This window comes from Chionomys nivalis, chromosome 5 (genome assembly GCF_950005125.1).
Source record: "Chionomys nivalis chromosome 5, mChiNiv1.1, whole genome shotgun sequence".
Classification (NCBI taxonomy): Eukaryota; Metazoa; Chordata; class Mammalia; order Rodentia; family Cricetidae; genus Chionomys; species Chionomys nivalis.
In genome coordinates this window covers 108,228,123-108,247,875 of record NC_080090.1, presented here as the reverse complement: position 1 = coordinate 108,247,875, position 19,753 = coordinate 108,228,123, and the positions used below count along the sequence as shown (strand labels likewise).

General features: G+C 38.8%; 1 protein-coding gene across 3 annotated transcripts in view; it reads left to right on the top strand.

The window, feature by feature from the left end:
- The window catches only part of Pign (phosphatidylinositol glycan anchor biosynthesis class N), a 122,331-nt gene that overhangs the window by 69,297 nt on the left and 33,281 nt on the right, over nt 1–19,753 (top strand). For all 3 annotated transcript variants that reach the window (XM_057770079.1, XM_057770080.1, XM_057770081.1), the window contains 7 exons: nt 2,080–2,219; nt 4,668–4,767; nt 4,864–4,956; nt 5,832–5,923; nt 9,695–9,803; nt 13,072–13,180; nt 14,005–14,107. In XM_057770079.1, the coding sequence (XP_057626062.1) occupies nt 2,080–2,219; nt 4,668–4,767; nt 4,864–4,956; nt 5,832–5,923; nt 9,695–9,803; nt 13,072–13,180; nt 14,005–14,107 (746 nt within the window). The remainder of the gene's footprint in view (nt 1–2,079; nt 2,220–4,667; nt 4,768–4,863; nt 4,957–5,831; nt 5,924–9,694; nt 9,804–13,071; nt 13,181–14,004; nt 14,108–19,753) is intronic.

The window sequence follows — 19,753 nt, the reverse complement described above, 5'->3', positions numbered from 1 at the left end:
AAATCTTGCTATTAAAGTAGGTAAGAAACACACATGGCCACACTTCATGATATTGGTCACTGCATATCATACTACAAACGGCAGCCTTAAAATATGTTACCTGTCTAATATGATACTGCAAGAAATGCCATATTTTAAATAAAAGGCAATACATCATAATTATAATGGGGAAAAAAGTAAGTCCTGTTGTGAGTTTATTTTTAAAGACTTATTATTTTTATTTACCTGTATGTATGTGTATAGGAGGATATCTGAACATGAGTGAGGGTACCTATGGAGGGGAGAGACATCAGTTCAGTAGCTAGAGTTATAGGGGGTTGTAAGCCATCTAGAATGGGTGCTGGTATCTGAACTTGGGTCCTCTGCAAGAGCAGTACACATTCCATCTTTTACAAGTAAACCTTACCCTGAATGCTCGCCTTATGAATGTTGTTAAGTTTAATCTCACTGCAACTTTGTTGGTTATGATTCTCATAATATGGAGGGAGATTGATGGCTTAGATAATTCTGCCATATTGTATCAACTCTAGAAAGTCTAAATGTTTTTTAGACACTCTCATATCTTATCTTTCATTTATTATTATATTATTTATTTCAAAATAGTGTGAGTTATAATCTTTTACAATCAATTGTAGTCTAGCCCCTTTCGATTTTTAGAGATCATATTTGTCCATATCCATTTGAATTGACCTTATATCCCCCATCATTTTGCTTTGGGACCTCCACTGGTGTCTCTTACATCTTTATTTCTTGTGCTGCCGATTGAGAGATTCTATAATTACTGAAACTAATGCAAAAAAGAATAAAAATAAAAATAATAGCCATCATTTAGTAAGTGGCAATAATGTTACTTTGTTAAGCCCTGTGGAATCTGATTTCTTATTATTGATGAATTAGTATACATTTATTGTCCCCATATTATGGATAGAACAAAACTTTGTCAGGGAAAGCTTTGTACTTTGGACTGATCCCTCCCACATTAGCTGTTACTCAGGAAAATGCTGTGCAGACATGCTCATAAGCCAGTCTGACGAGCAGGTCCTCAGTTGACACTCCTCCCAGGTGTGTAAAGTTGACAACCACGATCACCATCACAATATCATAGCCAGTTTATGAACTTGAACCTGAGCTCTTAGCTACAGTGCTCTGTTTCAGCCTTTTTTACATTGATATCCTGACTTAGCCTTGATTCTTTCTTCATAATATTTTATGCCAGTAGAGAAAAACATCAAAAAGAGATGTGACATATTTAATATTTTCTTCTTTCTCCCTAAATTTGTGTGTTTCCATAAAAAGACTCTTAATTCTCACTACATTTACAAAAGAGTACCCCCTCCCCATTCCTTTCTTCTCTCTAGGCATACTCAATATCATCTGAAGGAGCTTAATGTACTTTGTATCATTTTGTGATCACCGCTTCAGACCCTGGAACTCTAGTTTTTAGCATTATTATGTTCCCTTAAACGTGCTCCTTTTCCAGTTCTTGGCCTGTGTCCCTGACCCTTGCACTTACACCCGGCCCAGAGCACCAAGAGGCCTTGGGAGTCTGTTGTATGCACTAGGGACTTATGTGGGGTGTTGCTTCTTTCGCAGATGGCTGAGGACAGTAGATGGGACTGAAGGGTCCAACTGTGTTTAAGCAATGGGAGAGGGAGGCAAATGGGCTGCACGGCAGGTTGGAGCTTGATAGAAAGAAAGTTTATTTCCAAATGAAGAATGGTTTCTTGTGTGATAAATAGGTCCTTGTGAGAGAGCCATAGAAGCCAGTCAAGATTTTAAAAAATTGTTTCTAAGAGCAACTATGTTCAGAGTTCTGAATGAGTTATTTACAAACCAACTTTAGGACCATTTGCCAGTCTGCAGCTGAGAATTACTTGACAGTAACCATTCTAGGATAGCCAGTTTCTTTTCAGATATGCTATTACCCTCAAGTGATAGATTTTTCATTTTGAAAGAATTGTAATTAATCATCTAGTGGAACAAACATTGGAAGAAAATATTTTTTTCCCTTTATAAAATCTTAACAACTATCAATCAGCGAGGGTTTCAATGTATTTGGATGTTCCGTTTCATTTTCAGAAGCCACACCGTCTTCTGCCAGGTAGCTTTGTAGCTATTGGTGTTTTAATGGCATGCTTTCTGCTGATCCAAGCCTGTCCCTGGACTTACTATGTGTATTGCTTGCTGCCGGTGCCAATATGGTATGCAGTTCTAAGAGAGTAAGTACCGTATCTTTTTCCTTGTTTTCCACTTCACTGGCAGTTAATTCTGTATTTAAAATGCATTAGGTTTTGTAGATGAATTTTTCTTTGGGTCACCAACCCACAAAAAATGACATAGAGACTGCCTGTCCTTCCACGCTGCCAAAACAGAAAAAGCCACACCACTTAAAACCCCTCCCCACTTTTTCTGGTGCTTCTGGCTTTCCCTCCCGGATGCCCTCTGATGTTCTGTGATTACTTTCTGTCAACCAATGACTCCTGGCTCAAGGTGAATTTTATTTAATTAATACAAATGCAGTTTTAAGTTCACAGTGTGGTTAAACATCCCCAGCATGATTTCTATGGCATAAATTACAAAAGATGGCTATAATACTCTTAGATGTCCAACACTCTCATTTTGTTTATAACTGCATAATGTTGCATATTAAACATCCCTTTTGTCTCACATTTTGATTTCTCCTGTATTGCTTTGAGTAAGCAGTGAGCCTGTTCTTTTCTTTCTTTCTTTCTTTTTCTTTTTTTTTCTTTTTTTTTTTTTTTTGGTTTTTCGAGACAGGGTTTAGAGCCTGTCTTGGAACTCACTCTGTAGACCAGGCTGGCCTCGAACTCACAGAGATCCGCCTGCCTCTGCCTCCCGAGTGCTGGGATTAAAGGCGTGCGCCACCACCACCCGGCACTTAGTTAGCTTACAGTTTCGTTTTGTTTTGTTTTTGACATCATTTCTGTGGTTTCACAATTTTCTAAAAGGTTTGCTAAGCAGGAAGAAAATTCTGCTCTACTAGAACCTCTTCTGAATTATTAAATAGCTTAATTGTAATATATGTATATTTAAAATTTAAGGGAACGTGATTTTGCAGTTATATTTTATTGCGTTCTTTTAATAGGTTGCATGGAAAATAAAGCGTAAAAAGTGAGTTTTCAAGCTGGCTAGATAGCTCCAGGGGTCAAGGCCCCCATGGTAAAGAACAAACAGATTCCTGCAGGTTCTTCTCTGACCTCCACATACACACTGTGGGACACACACCCACACACATATATACACACACAATAAGTAAATAAAAATGGAATATCTAACCCATTTTTCCTAGAATAAAACCCTCCAAAATGACTTCATTTAATCTTTTGTGCTTTTTTGCTTATTCACAGGGGAAAACAAAAGAGATATTCTGCTTGTGGTACTGACTTTTCTTTCTCAGGTAGCTACTTAGTAGTGTGATAATGTTCTATCCACCAGCCATTGTTTTCCATCAGAAAAAGGTCATAAACCCAATGACACTGGTCTTTTATAATTACCTACTTAATGTTCTACAAATGCTAAAGTTTTTCTTCTCAGTAATGAAATGTAAAATGTAGTCAAGTATGTAATACATTTTTGGCGGTTATAAATTCTCAATTACAATTAGTGTACAATTAATGACATCTTAAATTGGGTTTGGAAAGGTTATTTGGCTCAGTTAAAAAGTGCAATTAAGCTGGGAGTAGTGGTGCATATCTGTAATCCCATCTCTGCAGGAGGCTAGGGCACAAAAGCTGGCATTTCTGAGGCCAGCCTGAATGACTAAATAAAGTTCAAATGAAAAGACTGGGGTTTTAGCTTAGTGTCAGGGTGGATGTCTTGCATGTGGAAAGCCCTGGGTTTAGTTCTCAGTACTGAAAATAAATAAGTCAGCAAGTTCACTTAAGACTTTCACTACTCAGACTGTGGCTGGAGCCCAGGGGTAGATACAGGGTTATCCAGGTGAGTTTTCATTATTTCTTTCAGTTTGCATACATTGGGGTTCATTTTCTTTTCTTTCTGGTTTATTTGTAATGCATATACCTTTGTTTAAACTAAGATCATACAAGAATGACCTATTGAGCCAGACAGTGGTAGTCCATTCCTTTAATCCTTACTCTTGGGAGGCAGAGGCAGGTGGATCTCTGTGAGGCCAACCTGGTCTACAGAGTTAGTTCCAGGAAAGTCAAGACTACACAGAGAAACCCTGTCTCGAAAAACAAAACAAAACAAAAAGTTTCTCTCTTACTTTACTTAAAGTCAGCTGTTAGAGTGTGAGTATATTCCCAACATCGTATATAGAAATTTTACCTTTAATATGACAGCAGATTAATAATGATGAACAAACCATCCAAGGAACCTAAACAATACAAATAAATAAACCTTTAATACTGTAAAAAAAAGAATACTTTATTGTCGTTAATATTTATAGAATCTAAGCAAGTGCTTTTCATCATTTCCCCCCAAATACTTAACAGTTTTCTACCAATAAAAGTAAGCAAAGCCATGAAACAAATTGCTACAGTTTATCTTAAATTTTAAATAATTTATGAGTGGAAATTTCTGGGATTTTCAGCTTTGAGCACTTTTTATTTTTGGCATTATGTTGCTTATTTTAAAATGTTTTGCAGATTAGAAGTAATCATTTTGTAAATCATCTCCTCAAACAGATATCAAGTTATTCAGGACCTGGTTGCCTCCCTGTTGACTTTTCCTCTGAGCCACGTTGTTGCCTGCTTGCTTGTCTTTATCTTGGGAATTGAAGTACTGGTAAGGACCCGGGTAGTCTGCATCTCCAGGCGCCTTGCATTTTCATACTGGTCTTACGTGACCTCACTCTTCATTTTCTTGGCGATCTATCACCAGGTGTTCAGTTTCTTCTACCGCTACATGCTGACAGCTGGACTGATGGTGTTTGCTGGTTGGCCGTTTCTCACTCAGCTATGGGCCCGAGCAAAGGTATAAGTACTCACGCTGACAGCACAGACTGGTCATTACTTTGTGTTGATATGTGTTTGGCTCAAAGAATTGTTTTTCAGACGAAGGAGTGGAATGTAGCCTCATAAACAGCCAGGTCCTTTGGACGGGAGGGCTGACATCAACTGTTGGTCTCTCTGATTTCTATGTCTGTTCCTGTCAGAGTGAGCTGGAGATGTAGGAAGGCTGTAAAGGCAGAGCTGGCTTGTTTGGAGCATTCATGGAGCCGCCAGTACCTAGCTGAGGGGGAAGTCTGGGCACTGCTGGAGCAGCAGAGTGGCCTCGGGGTCCACACTCAACCCTTTGCCCCATCCACACAGTGCTTTCCTAGGGAAGTAGCATTGACTGGACATGACCTTGGGAGGGAATTTGACCAAAGCACATTTATGAAAATTTCTAACAATACACAAACCCAAAACAGATAGTAAATATTCTGTAAGGTAACCATGTTTGTGTTGGGCCGTCTTGACTGCCAGCTCGTCTCTGGGAATATCTACAGTCAAGGTGAAAGGCCCACTGCACCGCTGGGACTGTGAGGGGAGGCAAAGTGAGCAACAGCCTTCGTGTCTCTCGGCTCCTCACTCGCTGCCGCGTGACCAGCTGCCTCAGGCTCGCGCTGTCATGACCCCCGACCCCGCCATGATGGAAAGAACCAGGAGAGAAAACTCTTCCTTCTTTAAGTTGCTTCCTGCCGTACATTTTGTCATTACAAAAGTAACTAACACATGTTACTTTCCATAGTAAATACCAGACTGGTTTTGATTTTAGTTTCACATTCATGTATTATGTTAGATGCTAAAAACAGATTTCTACACTATATTTGTCTAAATATATATATATATTTTTTTTGATTGTAGATCACCTGCCTGAGTTGGGCTCTCTTCTCCTTGCTTCTGGCAGTGTTCCCACTGATGCCTGTTGTGGGTAGAAAGCCAGACATCTCTCTAGTGTATGTACAGCATTGTTTTCCATTTCAGTAGAATTTGTCCTCTCCTGACACTGTGACATTTAAAAACAATTCTCTCTCTCTCTCTCTCTGTCTCTCTGTCTCTCTGTCTCTCTCTCTGTGTGTGTGAGAGAGAGAGAGAGAGAGAGAGAGAGAGAGAGAGAGAGAGAGAGAGAGAGATGTGTGTGGGTGCCAGCCATATATATGTGGGTCTCCATGAAGGCCACAGGAGGATATGAGACTCCTTGGATCTAGGGTTGTGGGTGGGAGCCCCCGATGAGGGTGCTGGGAACTGAACTGCCATTCTTCGGAAGAGCAGGAAGTGCCCTTGCCTACTGAAACCACCTGTCCAGCCCCAATACCGTAACACTTTAATTCACTTTAATCTTGGTCGTGAGTCTAATGTTACATGGGTAAACTTGAAAATACTAATGTAAAATTACTCGTTGTAATCTCAGCCAATCACCTGTGAGGCATGATCTCTGTGAGATGCTACCAGACCTTCACAGGCAATGAAAGTGCATCAAGATTTCCTGTACTTTGGATATTATGGAATCTGCAAATATTTTAGTAACATGTGAACATGTTCTATTGCTGAAGTGTTACCTCTGAGTATGTCCATAGCAAATGCCATTGACAAATTCAAGTTTGCCTTATTTGAATTAAATTATTTTTACTCATGGGGGGGAATCTCTTTTTTAAAAGCTTTACATTTATTTTGTGTTGTCTTGATTTTATTTTAATTTTTAACATAATTCTTTATTGATTCTTTGGAAATTTTATATCAGGCTTTGTACTCTTGTTCACCTTGCAGTCCTTCCATGTCTGCCCCTTACCCCTACAACATACCCCCCAAAACAAAATGAAACAAAGCCTACTTTTTTCCTTGTCTTCTCAAGACCTTGTCAGTCATCCTAGCGGCACCGGGATCTGCAGTGTGTCACACAGTACACCTTTTGTCTAGTCAGCCCCCCTGCACATTGTCCGCTGCAGACACCATCATCACTGGGTCCTCACTGAAACTGGGCTATCCTGCTGCTGCCCTCAGTCACAGGGATCCTGTGGTTACTGCTCCTCAGGACCAGGCCATTCACTCTCTCCAGCAGGTCATAGGTGAGGTAGATATTAAGATGGGCCAACCCAAAGCCCAGGATGAGGGTCTGGGTGGTAGCTGAGCTGGTCAGGGTCCCCTGGGACTGCTTCCTCAGGCAAGGGCCTGAACCAGCTCTCCTAGGCCACGCCATTTGGAACAGATGCCCATGGTGAGGGGTGGGGATAGCTCTCCCATGAGGGTGCAGGGCCAGCTCTCCTTCTCCAGTGTTCAGCAAGGGGCAGGGCCATTGTTGACTCATTTTGTTATGTCTGCTGAACTAGGAATCAACCCCGGGACCTGTACTTGCTAGGAAACTTTTCTATATTTATCCATTCAAACTGTGCAGAAAAATTTCTATGTTTTACATATGTTCCCAATGTTGATGGTACAGGACGTACCAAGTGAGGAGGACAAATGTTAAAAACAATTGGTTGCCTTTGCTTTTAAGTTTTTAAGTTGCTATTGGGTAACGTACTGACACTACCCCCACTCCATGTGTGTGCGTGTCCTTGTGTGTCTGTGCTTTACTAAATTGTCTTTGTTTCATCTAACTGCTGCACTTTCTTTCAATTAATTAATTAATTAATTAACTAATGTATTTATTTATGGATGGAGCCTGTGTATGTAGTCCAGGCTGCTTTCAAACTCAGCGTCCTGCCTCAGCCTTCCCCCTCCATTCTTCTTGCTGTAAATCACATAAATCACCTTCACTGCTTACATCTGAGCCCTCTGGGCATTTTTTATAAATGTTTTGAGACAGGATATCTCTGTATCTCTGGCTATCCTGGAACTTGCTTTGTACACCAGGCTAGTTTTGAACTCAGAGATTTTCCTGCCTCTGCCTCCGGAGTACTGGGATTAAAGGTGTGCGCCACCACCGCCTGGTTCACTCTGGGAATTTTTTAAAGGAATTTTAACCTTTAAATATGAGGGTGTATCTTTTTTTTAACAGTCGGAAGATTAATTGAATATTTTAAAATGATTTGTTAATTTAAGAAATTCTTTTTTATTATTTTTAATAAACATTTATTTACATCCCGCTGCAGTCTCTCCTCCCGTCTCTCCTCTCAGGCCATCTCCTCACACCCACTTTGTTCTCACCCCAATTCATTCCTCTTCTGTGTCTGTTCAGGAAATGGCAGGTCTCCCATGAGTATCAACAAAACATGGCATATCAAGTTGCAGTAAGACTAAGCACCTCTATGTATATTAAGACTGCGCGTTGAGACCCAGTATGAGGAGTAGGGTGCCAAAGCCAGTAAACAGTCAGGGACAGCCCCTGCTCCCGCTGTTTAGGAGCCCCACAAGCGGGTCTTCTGGTGTCTCTGTAAAACCCTTTCTTTCCTTTTGACAGCTGTGGTCCATTTGTCTTGTTCAAGCAGTTTGCATAATTAGAGGGAATTTACAATAAACTGAAAGAGGAAAAATCGCATAAATAGTCTCTGTAGATATTTGCCACTTGTACATTCCACTAAAGGCTGACTCAGAAAACAAATACATCTTCTAAAATGTGAAAAATCAAATTTGTGGTTTTAAAATTATGGTGTTTCTCTCTAAACTTGATGTAAGTTACTATTGATGTTAAATTCATGTTGGCTTCCTATGATTATTTGCCAGTTATTTTATTCTTAGTTCATAGAGGAAGTTACATCTCCATTTGATCTCACAGCAATTCCACCCTCTGGATTGCAGAAACAGATACGTGAAACATTTAAGCATAAAGTAAGAAGAGCAGATAGGTGTATAGTGTCACCATCAGCTTCCTAAGAGAGAGCGCACTAATGCAAAGGAGTTGCCAAAGAGTAAAAATGCAATTTAGTTTTTGAAAGAAAGAGAAAAAGCAAGCATTTTTTTTCTGAGTTTTATTATAATACATCTTAAAGTGTTGCTGTCTTATGATTCTCAGAGATTATTTGAAAAATTAAAACAAACAAATGTCTACCATGTTCTTGACCTATATCTAACCATGCATTTACACTTGCTTATTTCTAACAAACTCATTTTTTAAAGTTCTCTTAATTTGAGTTCTACATTGTATCTTGAACATACTTTAATTAATATTAATCAAATTTTTATGAAGAAAGAAATAGAGCTAAAATTCCTTGATTTTAGTTACCTGTGATTTCAGTGACCATCTTCCTGATGGCCTAGAAAAGGAAATTAGCTTCTTCATCATCCATAGGATGCGTGTATGGTGATGTATTCCCTCAACACGATACCATGCCAGCTAAGAGATACCAGGACCAGTGACAGGAAGGAGCTATTGGCCTAAGAGGATGCTGTGTGAGTGAGTCTCAGAGTTAGAATCTGCACGGCCCATGACGACAGTCATTTGTTTAGCTCTCTCTATATTCTCTGTGTGTTTGCCCAGTTCAGGTTAAGAAGTATTGCAGTTAATGAATGACACAGGATGAATTGGAGTGTCACAGTGAGCCCTGTCGTGTGCTTGTCCTGACTTTTCCCACCAATGACACAGGATGAATTAGAGTGTCACAGAGAGCCCTGTCGTGTGCTTGTCCTGCCATTTCCCACCATTCCTCTGCCAGCTTTTCTGCTACTTCCTGTGGATTCATCGGAATGCTTCAGAGTTCCGCATTTACATGAAGTGTCTCTTGTTTTCATGTGCTGTCGTTAGTGTGCTTCTTTAGAAAAGTTTTAATGTGAACTATGTTTTGAAACAGCATGGGTGCGGGATTGCTGGTTCTTCTGCTGTCCCTGGCTGTTGTAACAACTCTCACAAAAAGAAAAACTACTGTGGCAAAGGAGGAGCTGTTGGTGCTTCTGTTACAGGTCAGTTACAGTTCAATAGTATGTCATACTAGCCATATAATAAAGTGTATCTTATCATTATTGTACTCTGTTACACCCCTGTGTTCCTATCACTCAAGACTGTCACCTGGGAAGTAAGTTTTCTGTTTAAGGTAGCACACAGAAATAAAGCTAAATATCAAAAGGTCAGTAAGACGTAGCCAAAGATTCCCAGAGCAGCAGTTAAGGAGACTTTAGGCCATCTTTACTGACCAAACATGAGCTGTAAGTTCTTCCTCTGCACGGAGATTCTGTGCCATCCCCACATACACTAAGCTGCTTGGAGGTGACAGCCCGGGAGATGGCTTGAGGTGGAGGTGACAGCCTGGGAGAAGGCTTGAGGTGGTTGCCAGCTGTGGTACAGCAGAAAGAACATTAACCTCAGTGTTTTAACATTTGTTGGTGCCCAGATATTCTGCTTACAGGATGTATGGTTTTCAGTAATTTAATGCCAGCTTGTGTTTTAATGTCAGTGTAGCAAATAGTTAATGAGACTGTAAAAGAGATTACATAGTACCATATTTCATAAACTGATATAATTTTATATATAAGAATAAAAAGCACTCAATAGGCTAATAATCCTCTTTAATTTTTTTGTTTTCAGCAATAGGCTTTATTTCTTATTTTAAGATTTAAATGTATTTGTTTTTATTATCATTTTCTTTATTCTTGAGAATTTCATACATATAAACCATAAAATATAATTATATCAATCCCTAATTTCCTCTGTCAGCTACTCTCATGTCCCCATGAATATATTCCTCCTTCAATTTTATGCCTTTTTTTTGTTGGTTTTCTTTTTAAGCATTTTATACATGCCTATGATATGCTTTGGTCAAGACCACTCCCCTTTCCCTCCCTTTCAATTTCTCCCTTATCCCCCAACACTATTCTTTCTGACTTCATATGTTTGCTTCTCCCCCTCTCCCCCCGCCACAGGGTTTCTCTGTAGCCTTGGGAGCCTGTCCTGGAACTAGCTCTTATAGACCAGGCTTTGAAGCCTGTCCTGGAACTAGCTCTTGTAGACCAGGCTGGCCTCGCACTCACAGATCTGCCTGCCTCTGCCTCCCAAGTGCTGGGATTAAAGGTGTGCACCACCACTGCGCAGCCATATGTTCGCTTCTTAAACCCACTAAATTTACTTTCTGCTACATTCCTGAAGAAAACTGACTATTCATCCTCCAGAAGCCATCAATTGCCAGTAACTTCTCTGAGAGGGATGGGTCTTTATGTGCTAGGATTTTGGCTGGCAGTCCCCCATCGATGCCATAATGTAGTCTGGCTTGCTCTTGTGCAGGTAATCATAGCACTGTGTGTTCCTTTGTGCAGTAGTCATGGCCGTCAAATTCAGCAATCGTAAATTGTGCTGTGTTTTTCTTACTTTTCATCTGTTAACAACCCTCCGGCTTAATTCTCTTTCCTAGCTATTAGAACATGGGTATTCAGGTGGCTTTGTAGTAGGATATAAGGTCATTCAGGTGTATGCCCAAGAGAGATACAACTAGATTATATGTCAGTTCTGTTTCTAGATTTTTTAGGAACCTCCAGATTTATATCCAAAGTGTCTGCAGTAGCTTACATTCCCACATGAGTTCCCCACCTCACTGCTTCCACATCAGCTCTTCTCTCTGTCCTTTAATGGATAAATAACCATATCTGCAGCTCTAACAAAACTGTATGAGCCTCCTCAAAACTTTCTCAGAACAAAGCAGTATGAAATAAAAATGTACCATGCTTAAAAGGCATAACAAGTTACATTCATTCTTGGAGAGCAATAGTCAATGCATAAGTAGACAAGAAATTCTTTGTAAACATCCTTTTGAGCCTACGAACATATGTTTCATTATAAATGGCACACTTACTGGCTTTCCTCTAAAGCTGGGGTAGTTTTGACAGAATCTGCCTACAGTAATGAGAGCTTTGACAGGAGTGTGTGTTCCTAGCTCTCACTCCAGGAGGGAAAAATATGATGCTTAAGTCTTTATATACTTTGTTAGAAACACTCCTGAGTATTATATAACTCCATTATAAAGCTCTTGCATTATTTTTAATAATTTGCTTTAATTCCTGTGCTGCCTGACATATTTTATTGATGCCAAGGCTTTTTTTTTTTCCTTCTCATTTTGGCATCTCTGAATTTAGAATATGTCTGCCTTACTTACGGTTTCTTTTGCTGTGAAGAGATAACATGACTGTGGAAACTCTTATAAAGGAAATCATTTAATTGGGATTGGCTTACAGTTTCAGAGGTTTAGTCCATTATTGTCACGGTGAGAAGCATGGCAGCCTGCAGACAGACATGGTGCTAGAGAAGGAGCTGAGTTCTGCCTTGATCTCACTAGTCATGCTGTGAGACTTCAGAGCCGGCCTCCACAGTGACACACTTCCTCCAACAAGATCACACCTCCTATTAGTGCTGCTCCCTGTGGGGGCCGTTCCTATTCAAACCCCCACAGTGTCTTGTAATAGAAAGAATTAGAATTGCATCATTGCCTTATTCACAGCACTTTTTGTATCTTAAGTTATGCCACAAGAAGACAAAATAAATTCATTTTATCTCGACAATTTCATGAGACCACTGATCTAAACTCCGAGAGCTTATTTTCTTGTGGTCATACTTTAGCTAATTTCTTTAAAATGGTAATCAGTTCACTGGTTCAGGGATCATTAGTCATTTTTTTTATATAGCTGGATAATATTTTTCATTGTCATGAATATGGAATCTGTTAAAAGTGTTCAAGTCTAGCATGTCAGCACAAAGGGAGACAATGCATAAACGAAGGGAGTTTTTATGAAAACAGACATCAAACTGACGTCTCCGATCCAGTAACGTGTAATGAGCACTTATACTGTCTCAGTTCCCAGGGCCAGCAAAAATGTATTGAGTAAATAAATGCATGGATATTGCTGTGCAGAGGAACAGAGGTGGGAAAGGCATTAAACTACGCTCTCTCTATTTGTATAATTTAAGAAATGTTCAACATTTGTAAGAGATACTTCTAAATAGAAACATTGATGAGGTATGCTGTAGCGCTCTTGAGAGTGTGTATGCCTAATGTCATCCTCAGGCAAGTTTGGGGCTTAGCATGCAGTGTTAGCTTATAGTTCTGGAGCACAAGAAGGCAGCCTGGTCCAGTCCCAGCATTTCAGCCGTGTTCCAGTTTTCCTCAGAGCTTTCTCAGCGTTTTCTTTCTAATGTGTCACCTTTCCCTGCCTTCTCTTTGCTAACCGGTTTGCTGTGTGTTTTCAGATGCTGAGTACAGTGCTCTCTATGTATGATGTATACAGTACCCACCACAGTCTGTTAAAGAAAGAAGGCCTGCCTCTTATGAATCAGATTGTGAGCTGGGCCACGTTAGGTAAGTGACCAAATTGGAAAAATTTATCTTTAGTCCCTTTAACTTAAAAATGATACCTTTATGTCTCTGTTGAACTGAAAGAAGCAGTTTTGATGAAGGAAAATGTAGCCAGCTATTCTTTCTATTTCTTTATGGAATTGCCAAAGAAAAGTAGAACTTTCGTGAGCACACATAGATTAATAAGAGTCACTTGATAGAATATTTATGGCTTGATGATTGGACTGTGGACTTATGTCCATGTAATAACATCTCCTGAGCGATTCTAAAAGTTGTTTTTGAATATTCCATTCTGTATATGCAAGGAAAGCAACACACAAACAAAGGACCTCTTACACCAGTATTGTTTAAATTTGGTTTTGTTATGGAAATCTTGTTTCTCTGTCTTCCACAACTCTGACATATGGTGAAGTCATTCCTTCCTGATCTTGTTATACCAGGTGGCACATTACAACTCTAGATGCCTGCTTCTCTGACATTAGACATCAATGTCTAGAGAATTTGTTGTCTTTGAACTGCGACATAAATGTCAAAGAAACAAGTTGCTGAACATTAAGTAATACATTTTATTTCATGAGAAAATAATAAATTATTTATTTGGGAGTTAATATTATAGTGATTTGATTTGGATAAAGTTGAGAAAATCTGAGTTATTTAACCCATGATATAATTAAAGCAAGGTGTAATTTTAGTTAAGAATGTAATGTTTTTGTTTTCTTACAGAAACCCTGGCATTGTATTAAAGATCATACAAAGCCTAAATTGCCTGAGTGTTGGTGGGTCTCTTGGGTCTGAAGAGCTGACACAGGACTCTTCTTTCTTTGCAGCCTCCTCGTTGGTTGTGCCATTCCTGAGTTCCACAGCTCTCTTTCAGCGACTCTCCAGCATACTTCTTTCCTTGATGCCAACCTACTTGCTTCTGAGCACAGGGTATAAATTTTTTTCTATTTAAAAAAATTTTTTTGGAGAATTTTATGAGTACTGTTTATCTCATTATTTCTATGCCTTCCTTTCCCCCTCCAACCCCTCCCATGCCCCCTCTCCTTCTCAAGTTCATGACATCTTCTATAATTATTATTGTTGCACATATACGTATAAACTTTTCTTAAAATATAATTTCACAGATGCAAATTTTAAATGCTAAATTGACTTTTCTCCTTTTGTAGCTAAGCTTTGGAAGTAAGAATGTTTTCTAAATATTAAAGAATAAGTTATAAATATTTTATGTTTTTTATGTGAGTAGGTAAAAGAGGCTGCTAGTTAGTTTCCCAGCCGCTTAACCACGAAATGATCACACAGAAGTTATATTAATTAAATCACTGCTTGACCCATTAGCTCTAGCTTCTTATTGGCTAATGCTTACATCTGAATTTAACCCATCTCCATTAATCTGTGCATCACCAGAGGTCATGGCCTACCAGCAAAGTTTTAGCATGTCTGTTTCAGGCAGTGGCTCCATGGCTTCTCCTTGACTCCGCCTCCTTCTCCTAGCATTCAGTTTAGTTTTCCCTGCCTACCTAAGTTCTGCCCTGCTATAGGTCCAAAGCAGTTTCTTTATTCATTAATGATAATCACAGCATAAAGAGGGGAAATCACACATCAATAACTTGATCTAAAATTTTGTTTTATTTTTCCTCATAATTTTCATAGTATTGTCTGTTATTTCTTTTTACTTGTAGTAATTGCTGAAATTTTATTTAATTAACTATAATTAAATCCTGATGGATAATGGCAGAATTTTAAATCTAAAGAGTTTTTTTAAAGAATGATCTTTATTTTTGTTGGATTTTTAAAATATATTTTCCCACAGTGGTACCATCTCTATTCTGATAAGTGACTGGAGTATAGGGCTAGAAGGGAAACAGAAATTTGTCTGTAACACAAAACAGCATCATTGCTTCTTGTTGTACTTAAGAAAAAAAAGTTATTTTGTTTTAAAACCTATTCAAAGACAGAAAAAGCCTAGTTCCCAGCATCACAACTGTCTGTATCTCCAGCTCTACGTGATCTAGTGCCCTCTTCTGGCCTCTGAAGGAACTTGCATGCATGAGCACAGACTGGCAGGAAAACATGCATGCATATAAAAAGAAATCTCTTTTAAACATTACATTTTTTCCTTTTGCTTTTGGTACAGGATCTCACTGTATAGACCAGCCTTCCGTGGAACTCACAGAGCTCTGCCTGACTCTGCATTGAGTGCTTGGATTAAAGGCGTGCACAATTAAAACAGAATTGAAATTTTCTTACCAAATAGATTTAAACTAAGAATCTGGTGGGTTGATTTGCCATGAACCCTGAAACATTACTTTAAAATTTAGTGAAAGCAGTTTTATAATTTCCATGTTGACTTTGAAGGGAAGAATTCTTGCCTTCCAGACACACACTCCAACTGAACTCAGTGTGTAGTCCCAGCTAGCTTCAAACTCTTATTTCTCTTGCTTCAGACACCTGAGTACGGACATTACAGGCATGACATTTGAATTTGCTAATACTTCCTTACATCCTATGAGGATAAAGAGTTTTTACTTAGAACAGATGATAAATAGGACAGAAGAGCTGAGTAAATACCACTGATAGTTTAAATTTTGGCTAATATATGGTATCTTGACCCAAATTAGACTCAGCTCGGTATTCACCATGGTGCTGTCAACGCATTGAGGCCATCTAGGGTCCAAGGCCTGAGTCACTCTTCAGGAATTTTAGCCATCCTAATTAAGTATTACAGAGACATTCTGAAAGCTCTTGCCAATAGCCCTTAGCATCCCATGTGATCTAGACTTGAGAAGTGGGGCGGGCAGTAAACCCCTCTTACCGAAGGTCCCACCATATCCTGTTTTTTCCATTCACCCTGACTGACATATTTGTGGGACTCAGCTATGAACATATAACATGGACACCATGAAAACTTTCCTTCGTTGCTTAATAAAGAAATCTTATGCTGAGCTTGCTTTGAGATAGGCAATTTTTAAATAAATCTTGAAGTGTGTGAGAATCTAGTTGTTCTTATTCAGTAGTGATAAACATACTTTGAGACACTTTTCATCTCCCCACATTACTGCTAAAAGTTTAGAACAATTCTACTATATTAGCAGTCTTTACATTAAAATATGCAAAAGTTTTTGTTTTACATAATAAATTATAGGATAAAATTCCCTTATCTGAGGATGATATTGTTTTATTAAGAGGACACACTTAGCTTGACTGTGGTGGCGCACACCTTAATCTCAGCACTCAGGAGGCACAGGCAGGTGGATCTCTATGAATTCAAGACCAGCCTGGTCTACAGGGTGAGTTCCAGGATAGCGAGGCTACTCAGAGAAACCATGTCTTGAAAACAAAACAAATCACACTTAGGGGTTTGCTTGAGAAAGTAATTATTTTAGAATAAAGAAATATGTGCTAATTTTTTAACAGTCACTTAGTAATGATTTTGACCTTTTGGGGCTCAAGGGAATGTGTAATCAATTTTAAAGAAATGGTGGAACATGTCTCAGGAGGCGGAGGCAGTGGTTTTGAGTTTGAGACTAGCCAGTGCCATATAGCAGGAACCTGTCCTTTAAATTTTTTTCCCTGTTGCTGTGATAATTACGCTGACAAAAGGGACTCAGGGAAGGGGTTAGTTCCAGACTACAGTTCCAGGGTGTGGTGTCAGGGGCTGCAGCACTGCTCAGAGGCATCTGTAACCAGCAGACAGCCGTGACAGCATGCTAGTGCTCATATTGCTTCTACGTTTTGTGCAGTTCAGGGTCTCCTCCCACACAGTGGTACTGCTTCTCACAATTGACATGGTCAGGATAATCCCTCATATACATGCCCGTCTCCCAGCTGATTCTAGATTCTATCGGGTTGACAGTAAAGACAAAGATCCCACAGGGAGCGTAGAAGCCTCTCTCTGTAATGCACAGGGGTCTGACTTCAATTTTTGGCAGTGAAAAAATTCAATTAATAATAAAAACAAATAAAATATAAATCTTAGAAATAGATCTGGACTAGAAACAAAGGAGTATAAGGAAGAAAGAAGGAATAGTTTAAGCTTGTAGGTAAAAAAAAAATTCTTAATATAGAGTGATTTATTCTGTAACTTACCCTTCAGACAAGTTTTATAATAATATATAATAAATAAAAGTATTTTTAACCATCAATTTAATGGTCTTTGAGAGACCCTCAAACAGATTATCAAAAGTACATTAGTTTATTTTAAGAAAATCAAGATCAGGAAAGTTCGTGCCTAAAATGAGAATGTCACTGCCAAGTGTGACCTCACTAGTGAATGCATTAGAGAGCCATCGCTCAGAGTCCAGGTTTAGCTTGGGAAAGGGTCTTGAAACTGTGTGTTCTAGTCACTCAGATTAGTACAGTTTTTAGGTTTCTTATTAGTTTTGCAAATCATGTAGTTCATCACTGTTTTGGACAAAATAGAAGTTTCTCTGTATAATTCAGTGAATATTCAGACGTAAGAGATTCTTAGAATAAATGCAGCTTTATTGTATTATAGAGTAATAGTAATCTTAAATTCTAACAATACGTCCTTGATTTAATGAATAAAAAGACTCATTAGTAATCAGCCCTGAATTAATTTTATGCAAATGAAAGCTATTACAATTCTTGAAAATAATTTGTCTGTTAAGTTGTTAAATATTTCCCTTTGAAATTTTGTTTACATTATCCCTTTGCATAGCAAAATATAATACAAATCTAAATGCATTTTCAGCCCATTCCCATCTGCCCAGAGGCCAAACCAGCAGATTGCAATTTAGGGCTCAGTATTTCATTACATTCTCTTAGTCCACGATGACATTTTATTGGTCTTTTCATATTAATTTAGATTTGCTGGATATATATGAAAAATTGTCTCAAGAGGTAAAGTCTCTTAGGGGACGGTTTCTCTCTGATCTTGTCTATATTTTAGAAAGGGCCAGAGTTCTGAAGTACTGAGTGATTCGTGGTTGTGTATTATTAGAAAGAATGACTTTGATATCAGCTGAATCTGTTTGTAAAAGTCTTGGTGCCATGGGGCTGTATAGATGACTGGGCACTTAAAAGCTCTGGTTGCTTCTTCTGAGGATCCGGTGTCAGTTCCCAGAATATATATGGTACTAACAACCTTCTGTAAGTGCACTTCCAGGGGATTCAGTGCCCTCCTCTGGCCTACTTGCATACTAAATATGCATGTAGTGCATACATGTTCATGCAAGCAAAATATTCATATATAGAAAATAAAAATAGACAAATATTTTCAAAGTCATCATCTGCCTTTTCCTGGGGATGCACCTCTTGATCTGATCACATTTCCAGCATCCTGAGCACTGAGCAGACACTCCCAAGGGACTATTACTGTACTGCAGGCCTGCAGTGCAGCCGCTCATAGCTGTAAAATAAGAATCGTGTTTTGCAGTGTTAACAGTAAAAACTGGAAAGTTGATTTTATGGGTTAGGAAGTGAATAGACTTTGAATAATGGAGCTAGGTTGATGAAACTGGCTGTTTCTGGTTTTGAGTGTTTGTGAGTTTAGATAGTTTTTGTATGGTTTTCACTGTGATGTATGAGGTCCATTAAGCATAAACTTTTTTTTAACAAAAAGTTCTATTTGTTTTAAGGACAGTGCTATTTTATATCACCAACAAACTACAAGAGATGTTATTTTATCATACCCTTAGTAATGCTATTTTTCCTTCAAGTAAGAATACTAAATGCAATTTTAATGGGCTATAAATGACTGCTTTGTACTGTTTCTGTCCATTTTGGTAATGATATTTTCTCATGTATATAGTCTATACTCATATCCTAGGACATCCTATATCCTACACACAAGGTGATTGTATGTATTTCCTCAAATCTAGATGTTTCTGCCCAGTCTTCAGTATTTTACCATCGTGGTAGAATGAAAGCATTTTGTTTCTTTTGCATGTTCATGTCTGGGAATAGTGTCATAGGGCCTAGAGTTCAGTGATAAAAAGTGAAGCGAAGTTACTTATGTCTTTTTGTTGTGTAGCTTCCAATAAAGTTAGTTATTCTTTCAGAACCACTTCATGTGAGCTAGACTTGCTTAGTAGCCAGACTCTGTTTAAAGTAGGAGGAGTCTAAACGTGTTTGTATGACCAAAGCAGCAGCATGGGAAGTGCCACAGTGGAGCATCTGGGGATCGTGGAGGTGGAGCACTACCCCAAGCTAGAGCAGAAGCAATCTTGAAAAGGCTTGGCAGTGTGAAAAAACCTTCATTCATTCATTCATTCATTCATTCTCTCTCTCTCTCTCTCTCTCTCTCTCTCTCTCTCTTCCCTCCCTCCCTCCCTCCCTCCTTCCACCTTCCTTCCTTCCTTTCATTTTTCTTTTATGTCTACTGTCTTCCATCTTACAGAGGTACAGGTACATTTGTAATCACTGTCCTGTGGATATGCAAGACCTTCACACCTTTATTGCCCCCTTCTGTAAACTTCTTTACAGTAAGACTCATAGTACATATACCTGATTTTTCTTAGAATTAATGTTCTTATATTGTGGCTTATGAATGTTTCTTATATTTTTGATTCATAGCATCAGATGGTCTTCCACTATAGAGTGTTTCTATTTCAGTTT